The following is a 17,209-nucleotide window of genomic DNA, read 5'->3' on the forward strand; positions in this document are numbered from 1 at the left end:
ATGATGCTGGGCAAATTAGCTACCCATCTGGAAGAAGATGAGGTTAGTTAGATTCCATCTGAAGTGAAGATCAAATGTTAAAAATGAACTATAAAGATGTTTGATGAAAATACATGTAGTATAACACTAGACTTGGAAAAACTCTGCCAAGTAAGACAGTAAGTCCATAGTCCATATAGGAAAAATGAGTAGATTTGACTATGTAAATATTTAAAATGTCTACCTGACAAGACACCATAAGCAGAACCAAAAGATGAATAATACCTGCAGCTCATGAGACAGAGTTAATGTTTAATATACCAGAAGATCTTACAGATTGATTATAAAAGAAAAGTATAAAAGCATAGTATAAAAATAAGCAAAGGACATGAACTGAAAATGGAAATCATCAGTAAGCCTGTGAAGAGAATAGGCCTCATTAGTGGTGTGTGTGCTAAATCACTATAGTCATGTCTGACTCTTTGCAACCCTATGGACTGTAGCCCACCAGACTCCTCTGTCCATGGGATTCTCCAGGCATGAATACTGGAGTGAGTTGCCATCCCCTCCTCCAGGGGTTCTTCCCAAGCCAGGGATTGAACCCATGTCCCTTACGTCTCCTGCATTGGCAGGCGGATTCCTTACCACTAGCACCACCTGGAAGCCCATTAGTGGTAAGAGAACATGAATTAAAATGACTGAGGTGTCATTTTAAAGGTGTCATTCTCTGCCTGTCAAATTGGCAAACATTTTAAATATGGCAAACATCCAGTGCTGATTAGTATGTCAATAAGCAGATACTCATGCATCATGGAACTGATTTGCTTCACCCTTTTTATACAAAGGAATGTAACAAAGATCCTTCAAATACTTAATGCACTTATCAAGTTGGGATTGATTGCCAGAATTCTTTCCCACAGAAATAAAAGCACTAGCACATTAAAGATGTTTATGTAAGTCTGTTTATTCCTTCTTTGGCTATAGTAGCCCATCCTGGAAATACCGAACGTTCTCCAAGAAGGGAGTGTTTGTTTCAATGATGATACATTTTGTGGAAACAATGTGGTTATTTGTAAATGAGATAAATATGTAATATAAACTTGAAGAAATATATTTAAAGTGCCAATAAAAGTAAATGGCTGAAATAAGTGTGTGCATGTGTATATATAGGATAGGGAAGATTTGGGGAGGATAGTCAACAAACTGTTCCCATTGGTTAACTCATTGGAGAGATACTGGTGGAACCTTATTCACTTTTACTTTCTGTGTGTGAGAGGTGCTCAGTCCTGTCCGACTCTCTGTGACCCATGGATGGTAGCCTACCAGGCTCCTCTGTCCTGGAGTGAGTTGCCATTCCCTTCTCCAGGGGATCCTCTTGACCCAGGAATTGAACTCAGGTCTCCTGCCTGGCAGGTGGATGCTTCACCATCTGAGCCACCAGGGAAGCCCATTTTTATTTTAAACTCTGTATTTTTAAAAATTGGTTACCATAAGCAAGTATCTCTTTTGTATAAAAACATAGCAAGAGAAAAGTTTTGTTGTGTTATTGAAACAACCCTCATGAAAATCACATGATTTATCACAGGGATAATAGTGAAAAATTATCCACACATCATGTAGGGTCTCTTTTATGTAGACCCACAGGAGAAATATTCACTCCAGCCCCAATCCCCAGTGTGGTTTGTTTGAGCAACTGACTTGTGTTTATCTTATGAGCATTGGGCATTTATGTAACTGATTATGTCTTCCTCTGCTAAGCCCACTAGGAATCTCAGAGTCAGCTGAAGACTGACCAGAGTATTCAGTGACTGTTCAGGATTACATAGTGCACATTCTTTGTACAGCCCATACTGCTGGCACCGCCTTGTTCCTCACCTTTATCTTCCCTTTATTTATACACACATTGCTTCCTTTGTTTTAACTTTGAGTGAGTGAGTGAAAAGTTGCTCAGTCATGTCCGACTCTTTGGGATCCCATGTAGCCTGCCAGGCTCTTCTGTCCATGGAATTCTCCAGGCAGGAATACTGGAGTGGGTAGCCTTTCACTTCTCCGGGGATCTTACCAACCCAGGGTTCGAACCCAGGTCTCCCGCATTGCAGGAGGCTTCTTTACCGTCTGAGTCAGCAGGGAGGCCCCTTAGCTGACTTCAGTGTGTGTGTGTGTGTGTGTGTGTATACATATATGTATACATATATATATATATATAACCCTGTAGCCACCTCTTATCCTTTCTGGGAGATGAAAGAGAGGTATGAATAAATAATGACCAGTGATTTCTATTTTAACAGAAACCTGGGAAGGGAAACAGTCTCAACAATGAATAGGCCACTCAGCACAACCAACTACAGATGACTGGCCATTTCACTTACAAAGGTAAGGAAGAACAGTCTATATTTTAATTATTTCCAGTGGATTCATTATGTTTACAAATACTATAAATCATGTATTTAGTTCATGGCCTTTAACTTTGACATTATCAGATTAAAAACAGAAAATAACCAAATTGGAGGAGGAAATTTTGTGGATGTTGTTATGCTGAAAGGGGCAGAACCCAGGAGATATGGTCTCTGCTGTTAATTACTAAGTGTGGTTAAATATCTGACAAGTGTTAATGTTTTCATTACTTTTAAATATAACAGCACTTACTGCAGAATACTTGGAGAATATAGCAAAAAAATAACATGAAAACACAAAGCATTCACCATCTCATCATCTATAGATACTTACCAGTACTTCTGTGAATGTCTTTCCTCCTTCCTTGTACACATATATAAAAATATATATGATTATAATGTTTTTAAAAACTATTTTTAATCCATACTTATCTTGGCTTCCATAGTTATTATATAAGTGATGTACCTTAACTAGTTGCAGAATGTTGGAAGTCTAGGAACAAACAGTAATTATCACATGCATGCTAAGTTGCTTCAGTTGTGTCCGACTCTTTGCAAGCCTAGCACTATAGCCCACCAGGCTCTCTGTCCATGGGATTCTCCAGGCAAGAATACTGAAATGGGTTGAAATAGGTTACCATGCCCTCCTCCAGGGGATCTTCCCAACCTAGGGATCGAACCCACTTCTCCTGAATCTTGGCAGGTGGATTATTTTACCACTGAGACACCTGGGAAGCCCGAGTAATTATCACTGTGACCATTTTAATAGCCATTTACAGTTAACTAGGGCATCCCCAAGCATCTCATTTGCCTCTCCTACATGGATATCCTGGTGAATAGGTCCACGTGGGCTTTGTTAAACATCATCCTACAGGGGGGAGAAAAAGAAAAACTTTGAACCCAGATGATATCTCATGGCCTCCCTTTAACATTATTATCTTTTTTGTGCTGCCTAAAAGGAATTGTTATTTTGTTTTTTTTTTAAATATATTAAGTATACGTATTTCTCTCCTCTGTCCTACTATCCAGTAAGGAATGATTTACAAAATAATAAAAACCATCTAATCATCTGTCCTTCATTCATGCCATTTGTCAACCCCTCATTAAGGTTGTATTTTCAAGCCCTTTCAACTATGCTCTTGAAGTTTTTCAGTTTTAAAAGCTGCAAAGGCTTAGATAAAGTGAAATTACTGAAATGGCATTCTTTATGGAGGTCTTCATTCCGTGGGCTCTATTAAACATTTGAAGATTAAAGAAAATCCTACTTTTGCTTATTATTAGTAGTATGTACTAAATTACACTAACATACCTTAATATAGAAATTGGGATCAAATATTTGATTACTTCCTGTATATTCTTAAAGTGATTATGTAATTTGAGCTTTCGAGACGGATGATACAAGATTGGATTTGGTTTTTACCCTGAGCCTTCTATTATAAAACATATCAGATATTCTAATTCTCCTAATATATTATTCACATCTCACCAAAATATCATGAAGAGACTAGAAAAGTCAATTATTCGTTTAATAAATTAAGCACATAGAGAGTGGGAAGCAGTAGTATATGAAACATCTGTCCTTGAAAACTTTATATTCTAATATGGACAGATTCAATGGAACTGAAAGTTTATCTAAGAGAATGCTTGGATTGGTAGGCATCACAGGTCTGGTGAGATTGGCTTGCCATGGCCCATTCTTCCATTTTCTTGGATGGTTTTTAGTCACATCCAGCTCATGGCAGTCATTTTGTTCCAGTATAGAGAAATGGCTGGCAGGTTCTTAGGCTTCACCTGCACTGTTATTAAAAGCCCAGGATTTAAAATGTGCTTCAAAAGGCTTATGAGAAAGTCAGAAGTTTCTCCTCCATGGTGTATAGAATGTTCTTCATTGCAATTTAAGATGTGGCCCTTAAATATCATGGCTCCCTGATTATGTCGTTACCCTTATTTACCACGTAAGTAACTGACTTTAAGAAGTCAGATGAATTAGAGTATACAAAAGTCTTATTATTAAAAGATGAGAGGAACACATGTTTAAATATCTGATACCTTGCAATGAAAAAGTTTTTATCTAAAAGCATTGGAATAAATCACAAAGATAGTCAATAGTTTTAAGTATAAAAATATAAAACTTCTCCATGTCGTAATTATAAACCAAATTAAAAGAAAGGAGCATGGAAGATACTAATAATATGCTGTAAACAGCTTAATAACCTTAATACATTAAAAACTAATAAGGAAACACTAATATTACTGACCATAATAGGTAAAAACTCAATACCTAAGACACTAAACACCAATAGACCATTGAGCAAAATAATAGAAAAGCTGAAAGAAAAAATACAGAGAGCTAAAAAAAGACATATAAAGTGTTAACCTTCACTAACAATTTTCAAAGAGGCAAATTAAAATCAGAAGGTACTTTCTTTTACCTGTCAAATTAGCAAAGATAGTTAAAATGATCATAGTCGTTGCTAAGCGTGTAATGAAACCAGCTCCCACTCACTGCTGATAGTGTGAATGGGTGTATTCTTCTAGGAAAGAAATTTAGCAATATGTGATAAGAGCTTTCAGTTTTTTAATGATCTAGTAATTCTAGAAAACTAGTTTGATAAAACATTGAAGTTGGACAAAGATAGAAGCACAGAATCATTACTGTTACGTTATTTGTAGAAACAAAACCCCTGAACCACATCAACTGTTTTTCAATATTGGCATTGTTAACTAAAGTATTAACACACATTTATGTTCACACAGTGGTGTCTCTTGCAGCTAATAAAAACTATTCTTACAATGAGGTTTTAATATTCAAGTGGGAAAATGCTCATTACATAAATGTTCAGTGAGAAATGCTGGATTAAGATGGTATCATAATATTTTTCATATGAAAGTACATGGAACAAAAGGTGGAAACAAATATACCAAAATGTGAGTGGTAGAGTTGCCCAAGGGCAGTAGAACTGAGTAATTGTTTTGTTGTGATTCATATTTTTTGGTACTTTCCAGATATTTTTTTAGGAGACATCATATATAACCGGAAGGAAAGGGTCTAAGAGTTTGTAGAAAGAAGCTTATACACATAATCTGGGCTTGGACTTCCATGGCACCTTTCTTAGAGCATATGGAGTAGAGCATGCTACCAAAATGGTTTATAAGTGAAGCATTATTTTGGAAAGATTGGGGAACACAGAATTTGTTTTTTCTTAGTATTTTAAGAAATGTCTTCCTTTTTTAGAGACCACAGCCATAACAACGAAAATGTAATTAACCGAAACAGATTCTCTAGGTAACGATATTATTAGCCTATTGTATTTCAGTGTAGAACTTCTAAATTCAAATAGGTCCACTTCTTTTTACAGATGTCGTCTGCTGCTGAGAATGAAGACACGGCACCTGGGAAACAAAACGAAGAGAAAACCTACAAAAAGGTGAATGAGTGTGTTGTTTTCTTTTTTTCAGCTCAAAAAAAGGAACTGTTTTATTGCTTAGAATGCTAATATTGCCATAAGCCTTTTCTTCCTCCAAAGCATTTGTATGGAAGTTACTGCCTTAGCTTCCTGTTTCTGTAACAAATGACCAGAAAGTTAGTGGCTTAAACAACATAAATGTATTATTATCTTACAGTTCTGTAAGTCACCAGTCTGACATAGGTCTCACTGGGTCAAGAGCCAGGTGTCCACAGGACTGCCTTCCTTTCTGGAGGCTCCAGGGAAGAATTCGTTTTCTTGTCGTTTCCAGCTTCTTGAGGTTGCCTGTTTTCTCTGAGTCATGATTTCCTTCACAGCCAGGAAAGGCCAATTGAGTCTTCATCAGGCCCTATCATTCGGACACTTTTTTAAAGTCTTCACTGAACTTGTTGCACTATTGCTTCTCGTTTATGTTTTGCTTTTCGGGGAGCTGCTGAGGCATATGGGATCCTAGATCTCTGAGCATGGATTGAACCTGCGCCCCCTGCATTAGAAGATAAGTCTTAACCTCTGGACTGCCAGGAAAGTTCCAGTTCTGATATTTTAAATTCTAAGTCCCTAACTTGTGGGATCTAATGCCTGATGATCTGAGCTAGAACTGATGTAATAATAATAGAAATGAAGTGCACGATAAATGTAATGCTCTTGATGGTAGTTTGCTCACTCAGTCATGCCACCTGACTCTTTGTGACCCTGTCAGCTGTAGCCCACCAGGCTCTTCCGTCCAAGGGATTTTCCAGGCAAGAATACTGGAGTGGTTGCCATGTCCCTCTCCAGGCGAACTTCCTGACCTAAGGATCAAACCCAGGACTCCTATATTGCAGGCAGTCTCTTGCATTGCAAGTGGATTCTTTTACCAACTAAGTCACCAAGGCAGCTGCTTTGCTTGAGTTATCCTGAAATCACCCCCTCACCCACCCAGTTCTTGGAAAAAATTGCTTGCACAAACCGCTGCTGTACAGGATGCCTGTGATTCTATTGAGCCCCCCTGGATAATCCAGAATACTCCCTTTATTTTAAAGTCGTCTGATTAGGAACCTTAATTTCTTCTCCACCGTTACTCCTTGTTGTCACGTACTGTAACGTATTCACAGATCCCAAGAATTTGGGTGTAGACATCTTGGGGTGGGGGTGGGGGACATTTTTCTGCCCACCCCAGTTACTGTGATAGAATATCGACAGAAGGTAGTTATTTGAAAACCCTTCCTAAGAAGAAAGGCCTTATGTGTGTGAAATGTTGTGTGTCTACCATAAGAATCTTTTAATTGACTTGCTACTTACCACCAAAATTTTAAACATTTTCCACCCTTAAAAAAGATTTTTAATGTGAAATTTCATGGCACCCCTTACTAAGCCTCTCAGATTCCATGTCTTCAGCTCATTTCACAAAAATCTCTTTCCACACTTCCCAATATCCCTCGCCTGACTACTCTTTGACTTCAATGAATTCTTGGTTCCTGGCAACCAAGCTGATGTTCAGAAGCATAATATATGTCCCCAAGCACCACTGTTCCTGATTTTAAATTGACTATACATTTTGTCTTTTAAAAGACCTTGCTCTCCTTCTCTCTTGGGAGTAGATGGTTTGTGTATCATAGGTTTATTATACCTAACATTTCCTTTTGCATTTCACTCTGTAATGGATAGCTAGCAAGAAGTTCTGTCATAAAGTACATGAGCCATGTGATCTACCCACAGATTCAGGTCATGGAACTAACATGATATATTTCCTGTTCCATTTTCATGTGGAATAATATGTGCTTTTTCCTGGCATATATTTTTTTCTGACTTTTCTACTCAGCCAAACCTAGAAGTATAAACAGAGTGGTTGCCACCCAAAGTGGTGATGTGTATGGGGAAGAGTAGGGTAAATATTCTCAGGCTCTCACGTGTCATGTTGTAGCTTATAAAATTTGTAAATCTGAACAGAGACAGCAATACACTGTTATTTATTTTTAAGCACAGGTAGAAAATGAAATCCTACCTGATATACCCAAGACTTTTTATAAGTTCGGTCAAACATGAGACCAACACAGAGATGGTCAAACTGCTAGCTTGACATTGCTTCAGATCACTTTCAGGCAGTTTTCTCAGTCAGCATCAAGATGCACTGTGATTCTTGACCCTGTTCTGCTTTACAGGAGCTCTCTAGTGATGCATAAGTGATAGAAGGAATGTGACCAAGCGATCTTGGAGTCTGCTAAATGTGTCTAGCCCAAGAAGTAGTAAAGTAGGGTTTTCAATAATACTATAGGTATGATTCTATGATGAATGTCTCTAACAAGAAATTTGGCTCAGCATATTGCGAAGGTTATAAAAACTAAAAGTCACATTGTAGGACTGCAGATGATTCTGATAAATAAGAGAAGATGCAGGACAAAAACAATGATGTCTTTTCATGTGTGATGACATAGCTTTTTAATGATCTCTGATTTTAAAAGGAAGATTAACAAGAGAAGAGGTGTTTAGCCTTTTTATAAGAAAAGCACCACAGCACAACACAATGCCTAGAACTGTAGCCCTCAGTTAATATGCTGTTGATGTACAAAGCAAGAAGGGATCACGTAGAGAAAAAGTGTTGCTTTGCTAACAGGTAATGGCTCAGCTAAACTATTCAATTTAATTGTTCTCCATTTAGCAAAAGGTCTTTAAACTGGAGGTGTTAATGGTGGACTTAGAAGAGTTGATAGCAGGAGTTACATTAGCTGCTGGAGATGTGTTTGTCTCTAGGCCCAGTTAAACCATTTCCCAGATAAAAGAACTTGAAGCTAGAATAGGGAAACCACTGAATGAACTTTGAAAAATTAGGAGACTGGAAGACTTACCAAAAGTCAGGAGATGAGCAAATATCATCCCTGTTTTCAAAAATGAGGGAAACCATTCTGGAGACCAGACATGAAACTGTTCCTCAGCGTAATTTGAACCTGGATTAGTATAGCTATATACATTTAGAGAAGAAACACGTGTCTTTTACAAAGCTGCAGAGGTTCATAAAGATGGAGTTTATGTTAAATTAACTGTACTTCCTGTTATGAAAGAATCATTAAATTGGTTGCAGATAAGAATTCTCTATTTTAATGAATCTTGATTTAAAGATAGCTGGCATATTCTTATTGCATCCTTTCAGACAAGGTGGAAAAGTATGGATGAAGTATTATAATTAGTAGGTTGTACCTGGTTAGACTAATGTTCCCAAAGAGTAGAAGTTTTGTTCCTTATTCACTTAGTATTTACTGACAAGATGCATAAGCTGTCCCTGTGTAGCTTCGTATTTTTACCCATGACCTTCATGAAGACATCTAATTTATAGTCTGCAAATGTGCAGATGGCAGAAAGCTGGGAGTAATAACAGACTAGATTGGTGTCATCAAACCCACTATACATTTCATAGCTATTACCCCTTTTATAAATACCTTAAAATTAAATTTCTTTCCCAGTCTTGAAACCTTGACCATGGGGTATGCTCTTTTAAATGACCCTTTGGATTTTGCCTGTGACTGAAGCCAGTTCAGGTTAAGAATACCCTGATCTTGGGTGCTAGGTGTGAGAAGAATATCAAAAGAGTTTATAAGGAATTGAGTGGGAGCACCAAGACATGAAAACAATTTTAAAACACAGTAGTCTGTAACAAAGGTTCAAAAGAGGAGAAATCGATATGGGGTTAGAGTTAATGAGAGGGTTTAGGTTTTCTGTATCAAGGTTCACTGGGCAGCTGCCAGCAACACTCAGCATCATAAGTGCTGTGATGCCCACGTGTTTTTAGGGAACACTCAGAGTTCATGGAACATGGTTATGCTCTCTGAGTCTCAATTATTTTCATGTGACTATTTAGGCTGACTGCTTTTTGTTCCTATGGTTGACCATTTCTCTAACCCATTATCAGTTCCTGGCAAGCCCAGGAAGAATAGTTAAAATCAGTTGGGAAGGTTAATGTCTTTAGCTAATGACTGAGATAAGAATTTTGATTTTAGCTGCTTAAAACAAACACGTTGCCCATGAAGACAAGTATTAAGAGCTGCCTGGTTTCTTAAGGAGTGTGGTTATTTCTGTTCTCAGTTCATTTATTGGGTATCTTCTGCAAGAATTGTAAATGCACAGGCCTCAGGGGCCAGGCAGATAATAAGGGAATAAAACAAGCAGAGAGAAAGTGGTGAACAAGAGAATACATTCCTTTTATAAAGGGGACAGATGGCCTTAAGCACTAGCTAATAAACCTTTGTGTGAGGCCTTACCCAGGGTTGTCAGAAAACTGATTTTTCATGAAATAAAGAATGTGGATTCTGATGTAAAACTCCTGATTGTTGAAAGATTGGCAACTGATTCAAAATTATTCAATATTACACTCAGGAAGTCTGTACACAGTGGAAGATAACAAAGACTCTGACCCTTTCCCTGAATGATTTTCCCTTTAAAAACCTTCATGGTCTGGCAGAATTTCACAGTTGGTTTCTGGACAGGAATCCACTGTTTCCCCAGGTGCTGGTCTCCTAAATAAAGCAAACTTTCTGTTTCTACCAAAAAAAAAAAAAAAAAAAGCCCCCCAAAACAAAACAGAGAAAACCACTCTGAAAAAAGCAACAAACTGTATCAATTGTATCTTGTCCTCACATGGGGCCAGTTTGCAATCTCTGCACTGTTTGGGTAAGGAGGTGAGAGAGGAGAGGAAGATGCAAAAGAAATGCATGGAAGGCCTGGTCCCTTCTTCCTATATCCATGCAACTTATTTAAGAGAAAAGAAAGAGGAGACCCACATGAAAAAAAAAAATAAGTCAAATTGATATTAAGTGCCAATACAAGTGGCATTTTACTTAATCGTCTAGCAAATCCTGACAAGTACAAAGCTCATTACAGTCTTCTGGGAAAATGTCCTTTTTTTGGACTTGTTTGTTAGCAGAACATTTTGCTGGGATAAAAATTTCTTAGATGCCTCATAGCTTTTTGTCATGGCAGAAAATCCCACTCATTCAGGGACTGTGTGTTGATGGATCTACTCATTTGTCTCAGGGACGGGGAATTGAATCGGCACAGGCACAGAATCATCAGGGGTGAACGTAATTTGTTGGAGGGACAGGAGTCTGGTCTAAACAAAGCTAAGTGTCATTGTTTGGAGAAAGCAGAGGAAATTTTGGAAGTGTGGCCTGGCTGTACGTGACTGCTAGCTTTGAGTGCTTTTTGGAGGCCTTTGGATTTCATATTCTGAGCCAGCACCATCCATTAGAACTTTTGGCAGTGATGGAAATGTTCTATGATCTATACTAATACAGTAGTTACAAGCTGTATGTGGCTGTTGGACTTTTGAAATGTGACCCATGTGTTTGAGGAAGGAATTTTTAAAATTCTAGTTAAATAAACACACGTGGCTAGCGGCTACCATATTAGATAGCACAATTCTAGGCAGTGAGGCACTGTGACATTGGTTTGGTGGTTAGTGACATGATGAAATGACAGTACAAATTACAATGAAGGTTGGCCTGAAATTTTTCCATCATAATAATGATAGAAATTTTCTACCATTGGTGGAACTAGAGAAGGTTGAAGATGAGATTTTTTTTTAACAAGGTCATAATGAAGGAAGAAGGAAGCAGAAAACAGGACATCAGTGCACTTTATAAGTGGTTTAAACTTGACTAAAATACCAGTGCTGGAGGCCTGAGTTTTCTTTCTTTGGGATGTGAGGAAATTGCCCACATCTACTCCCATCCTTCCAAAATAAATATGTCATTGTGGCTCAGTGGCTTATGCCAGGTCACCTAGCAATTCTTCATCAGGAACATGAAAAGTTGCAGCCTTAGGATGTCCTAGTTTTGTGACTTGTCCGTCAGAATCAGTGTCTCCAGGTTGGCTGGCTGTGGGCAGGCATGGGAAATTTGTAGTGCTGCCCTTTGCTTCCCTCCCTCACTCACCTCCCCAGCCAAAAGTCGTCATTCCAGGCCTGTCACCCTCCCTCCTCTACTCCTCCTTCCATCCTGGGCCTGCCCACAGCAGGGCCTCCTCCCCCCAGGAGAGTCTGGTTTTGATGACTTCCACAGGCTGCTGTAGGTCTGGAGGGTCCATCTTTAGCACCAATACCTCGACTGCAGGTGATCTCTTCATCATGTTAGCCAGTTCCCACCAGGATGGGCACGCTTAGTGAGAGCACTCACAGTGACCTAGTAGGAAACTGACCACTCTAGCTATAAACGGTCCTTGACCCAAATTCCCCAGGGTCTTTTTTTTTTTTTTTTTTTTTCATTTTTGATTTTTAAGACCTAGGTTGTCATGGAAATCCATTGTCTCAGCCTGTGTCCCTCTCAGTGGAGGCAGGCAGGGACAGATGGGAGGAGCCCTGCCTTCCTCAGTCCACACTGTCAGTGAAGATGTCCTTGATGACTTTTTAAAAATTAATTATTTATTTTAATTAGAGGCTAATTATTTTACAATATCATAGTGGTTTTTGCCATACATTGACATGAATCGGCCATGGGTGTTCATCTGTCCCCCATCCTGAACCCCGTGCCCACCTCCCTCCCCATCCCATCCCTCAGGGTTGTGCCAGTGCACCAGCTTTGCGTGCCCTGTTTCATGCACTTGATGACTTTCGAAACATGAGTGAACTCATGACTCAGCAATACTTCTAACTAAGAGGAAATATTTATTTAAATACAAGCTCTTTTATAAAACATCCATGGGAAGATACACAGGCAGATGTCAACATCGCCTGCCCCTGGGGAGAACTGGACGGTGGGAATCTTGGGTCGAAGGAAGCTTTTCTGTATGTACTTCTGATGCGTATTTAACTTTGAACCATATAAATGTTTTGCTTATTCAAAAATTGGAAAAATAACATTTTGAGATGGGAACAAGGGAGAGCTGGCATGTGTCCCAGCGCTAACTGCTCTTCTTCCCTTTAGCCTCCACTTCCAGAAATAAGACTTTTGCCTTCTGTCCTGATGGAGGTACACTCTATAGCTGAGCAGAGACAACCTTGTCTCTGTACTGAGCAGCCCTTGTCATCAGTAAACCTCCACTGGTCTATAGGAAGAGTGATCCTGTGCATTCCGAGTGTTAGTGTTAATATAAGTTCATGATCCCACACACAGTGAGGTGGAGCAGAGAAGGGTTTATTACAGGGCCATGCAAGGAGGCTCAGGTGCTAAAAACTGTTGAGCTCCCTGAAGGGTTTTGGCAAAGCGTTTTTTTGGGGTTTTTTTAATGACTTAATTTTTTAAATTGAAGGATAATTGCTTTACAGAATTTTGTGGTTTTCTGTCACACATCAACAAGAATAAGCCACAGGTACACCCATGTCCCCTCCCTCCTGAACCTTCCTCCCACCTTCCTCCCCATCCCACCCTTCTAGATTGTCACAGAGCCCCTGTTTGGCAAAGCATTTTAAAAAGCCAGGCAAGAGAGCTGGAGAGTCACAGGATACCTGATCAGATTGTAAACAATTCTCTGATTGGCTGATGCTGAGGGAGCAGGGTGGTGTCATGGGGGTTACCTTCATCAGTCCTTAGGCTCAAGGAGACCTGGGGCTGTTTGTTCATGGACATCAAGTAGTTAACATCTTCCATTTGGTGGAGCATTTTCATATTTGCAAAACAACTCAGGAAATTTGCATCAAGTACCATTTTCTATGTACTATAGAGAAGAGCTGAAGCAGAGCATGGAGGGGGAAGGCCTGTCCTGGGAAGGTGCCACAGGGTCCTGCTAGGTTACATTATTCCTAAATCCACCTTAATCTACAACACCCTAACCCAGTGGTTCTCAACCAGTGACCAGGGAACATTCAGCAATGTCTGGATATGTTTTGTTTGTCACAGTTGGAGGGTGGTCCTGTTGACATCAAGGAGATAGAAGCCAGTGATGCTGCGTCCTACTATGGCCAGAGCAGAGCTCACAGCAAAGAACTATTAAAATGTTAGTAGTGAGAAGGTTTTTCAATCAAACCCAACTACCCTTTAAAGTGGAGGATAGATGTCAGTGACTGAGCACAGGCTCAGAGATATGAGTCCAGCTCTTTTAGATACTAGTCGTATCATCAGTTGTATCATCTTGGCTTCCCAGGTGACTCAGTGGTAAAGAATCTGCCTGCCAATGCAAGAGACACAGGAGACGTGGGTTCAGTCTCTGCATTGGGAAGATCCCTTGGCAATGGCAACCCACTCCAGTATTCTTGCCTGGAAAATCTCATGAACAGAGGAGCTTGGCAGGCTACACCCCATGGGGTCATGAAGAGTTGGATATGACTGAGCATGCAGACACTGTATCATCTTAGGCACTTTCCCTAATTGATTTGACTCTTAATTTTTCTCACTGATGAAATGTACTTAATACCTGCCTTTACCAGCTCACAGCACTGTGAGAATCAAATGATTTAACAATGTGAACAAGTCCTGGGAAAAATGGAATGCCAAAGAGTGAAGACTCTGTTGAATTAGCAAAAGCAGGATCTCTCAGCCTCTGATTTCTAATCAGATTAGTTCTGTTAGAACTGAGCATGGCAGGCAGTGCAACTACCTCCCCCAGTGCTGGGCTCAGGGGGAGAAATGTCACTTAGCATTCTCGAGCTGCCCTGGTCTGGCCTGGGCATCAGAGAGTAGATGGAGCTGAAAGAAGACAGTCTTTCCTTCCCAACAGCAGGGGTTTCAGAAATAAGAGAGAAAGGTGTGCTTCTAGTGGTGGGCTTCCTTGGCACTTTTAAAATTAAGCAACAAGAAAATGAGCTGCCCCATTCAGAGAGGGGGAGTTCTAATCTCATTCGATGCAGAAGCATGTATAATCATCTACCATTGCCATCCACCCCTTTGTACAGATCTTCCCTCCAGGTCTGTCAGCTTTCATAGAGGATCACCTGCCCTTCTGACTTCTTTCTCGAAAAGTCCTCAAGCAAGTGATTTGAAATCTTCCTTGATGACTTTCAAGCAAGATGTGGCAGGTAATTAAGCGAAAACGATCTGCAACTTCTAAATAGGAGGAGAAGCCCCCTTATCCTACCCCAGGGATTACCTGATTACCTGAGCTGTTCATTCCTGCTGCTGCTAAGTCACTTCAGTCATGTCCGACTCTGTGTGACCCCACAGATGGCAGCCCAGCAGGTTCCCCGTCCCTGGGATTCTCCAGGCAAGAACATTGGAGTGGGTTGCCATTTCCTTCTCCAACACATGAAAGTGAAAAGTGAAAGTGAAGTCGCTCAGTTGTGCCCGACCCTCAGCAACCCCATGGACTGCAGCCTTCCAGGCTCCTCTGTCCATGGGATTTCCAGGCAGGAGTACTGGAGTGGGGTGCCATTGCCTTCTCCATGTTCATTCTTAAGTGACCTCTTTTAGCACTCATATGGCCCTGATCCTGTTTGTTAAGCCACCCAGGTTTGTTATGCTTCTGCATCCTGGTTAACCATGGAAACTCCCCAAACTCTGACTCCAGGGGATAATAGGCTACACCCAAACTTACTGCACAGCTTCCCTCTGGGGCAACAAGAAACACTGCATTGTTACATTTGGTGTTCATGGCAGGCTGGGAGGCTGGAGTTGCCAGTGTTTCTACAGCCAGTTGGGCCATCTGAGCTGGAGCTCCTGTTCCCAGGGCACAAGGGCGCTTTTGTTTTCAAGTTAAAAGGGTTAATATCTACAGGCCATCTGCATGCCTCCCTGCACAGCTTGGCCAATGGGGTTCTGGTCTGGTCAGCCAGCCCCTGTCCCAATGCTCAGGGCTTAACCATTTTTATCACTGCCACCCCACTTCCCTCTCCTCGTGTGCTTAAGGATTTTTAAAGGCAGATCTTAAGATATTACATGAGATCATAGAATTTTAATATTCTGAAATTCTTCATTCTGGATTCCAAAAAAGATGATAGACAATGTGTGTTAGGTTCTAGGTGTTTATCTGCTTAACAGATGCTAATAGGACATATGCCATGTGCTTATTTAGGACTTTTCATATTTGATGACGTTAGGATCATTGGTTGCTGGAAGCATCTTATTTCTCAAATTCAAGTGGGTTTATTCTACCCTGAAATCTATTATTTCATCAAGTTAAAGTGTAATTATTACCAACTGAAAGCACTTTCAAAGCTATGCTGGTAATAAGACCTAACATTAAGGGTTTAACGTATGCTAGGCACCATTTTAAGCAGTTTAGAATTATTAACTCACTCTTACGACAACCCTATGAATTAGGACAGAGGAGAAAACGAGGTACTGAGAGGTTAAGTAACCTACTCTGGGCCACAGAACCAGTAAGTGGCAAGATAAAACTGGGATTCTAACCCCAACTGTCTCTATCTAGGGTCCGTCAGATCCTAGCGATCTGTTACCCCCTCCCACACTGTGGTGCCTACGACAGACATTAAAATGGAAAAACGCTCCATTATCCAGTAGAACAGTGGGGGCCAGCGGCACAGACAAACTCAGCCATCTTTAGAATGGGAAAAATGAACAAAATTCAACAATTTTAAAGCATGATTTTCCTAATTTGGTGGTCCAGAAGCCAAATTTTCTCCTCCAAAGTGTTTCATCTCTGAATATAGAATCTGAACTGTAGCCTCAAAAATACTTTTCTCTAGAAAGTACATTATTGTTCAGTCACTAAGTCATGTCTGACTCTTTGCGACCCTATGGACTGCAACACACCAGGCTTCTCTGTCCTTCACCATCTCCTGGAGTTTGCTCAAATTCATGTCCACTGAGTTGACAAAAGTACATAGTCATTTTGAAATGAAAAAAACAAATTGATCCCATGGGCACTGGCCAGAACATGGGAAATAAAATGAGAAAGTCGTAACTTCAAAAATCATTCTTGACCACAGCACTCCAAATTGACAGGGAGGGTTGAGATCTACTTGGAGGGGTGGCATTTTCTGGGCTGTTTTAAAAGCTAACCTTTCCGTAGACTGTCACAAGGGGAGTAATGACTCATTAAAAATCTGCTCAGTGGCTAAAAGATCTGATAAAGGAAGTACTGGGTCCAAGGGTGACTATTTTAGAAGTTATTTTCCCCTATGGGAATCAAGTTCCCCCAAAAAGCACACCTGCCTTTTCTGGCGAGTGCAGTTCACTGTGTCTGATGCTTTTATTATGAAAGGATGATCGTTTCTGGTGAGTTCAGTTCGCTGTGTCTGAGACTTTTGATATGAAAGGACAATGAAGAGGCTCACTCTCTGCTTGGAAGCCTTCACCGCGAAGGCACACAGTACATCTCTAAGGAGAGGAGAAAAAGAGGGTGGATGTGGTCTCTGGAGACTGTAATGAGAAGATATTCTATCCTCCTAAATCTGTTTTGTTCAACTCCCAATATATATACACACACACACACACACCTAGACACCAGAGATATAAATTGGGTGTAATTATCAGCATTCAGAAAATGAAGATCATGGCATATGGTCCCATC

General features: G+C 40.2%; 1 protein-coding gene across 2 annotated transcripts in view; it reads left to right on the top strand.

The window, feature by feature from the left end:
• Window positions 1-17,209, top strand: part of PIP5K1B (phosphatidylinositol-4-phosphate 5-kinase type 1 beta) — a 359,464-nt gene that overhangs the window by 118,546 nt on the left and 223,709 nt on the right. For both annotated transcript variants that reach the window (XM_005683717.3, XM_018052047.1), the window contains exons 2-3: window positions 2,268-2,352; window positions 5,732-5,800. In XM_005683717.3, coding sequence (XP_005683774.1) covers window positions 5,732-5,800 — 69 coding nt within the window. In that variant the 5' untranslated portion in view covers window positions 2,268-2,352. The remainder of the gene's footprint in view (window positions 1-2,267; window positions 2,353-5,731; window positions 5,801-17,209) is intronic.

This window comes from Capra hircus, chromosome 8 (assembly GCF_001704415.2).
Source record: "Capra hircus breed San Clemente chromosome 8, ASM170441v1, whole genome shotgun sequence".
Lineage (NCBI taxonomy): Eukaryota > Metazoa > Chordata > Mammalia > Artiodactyla > Bovidae > Capra > Capra hircus.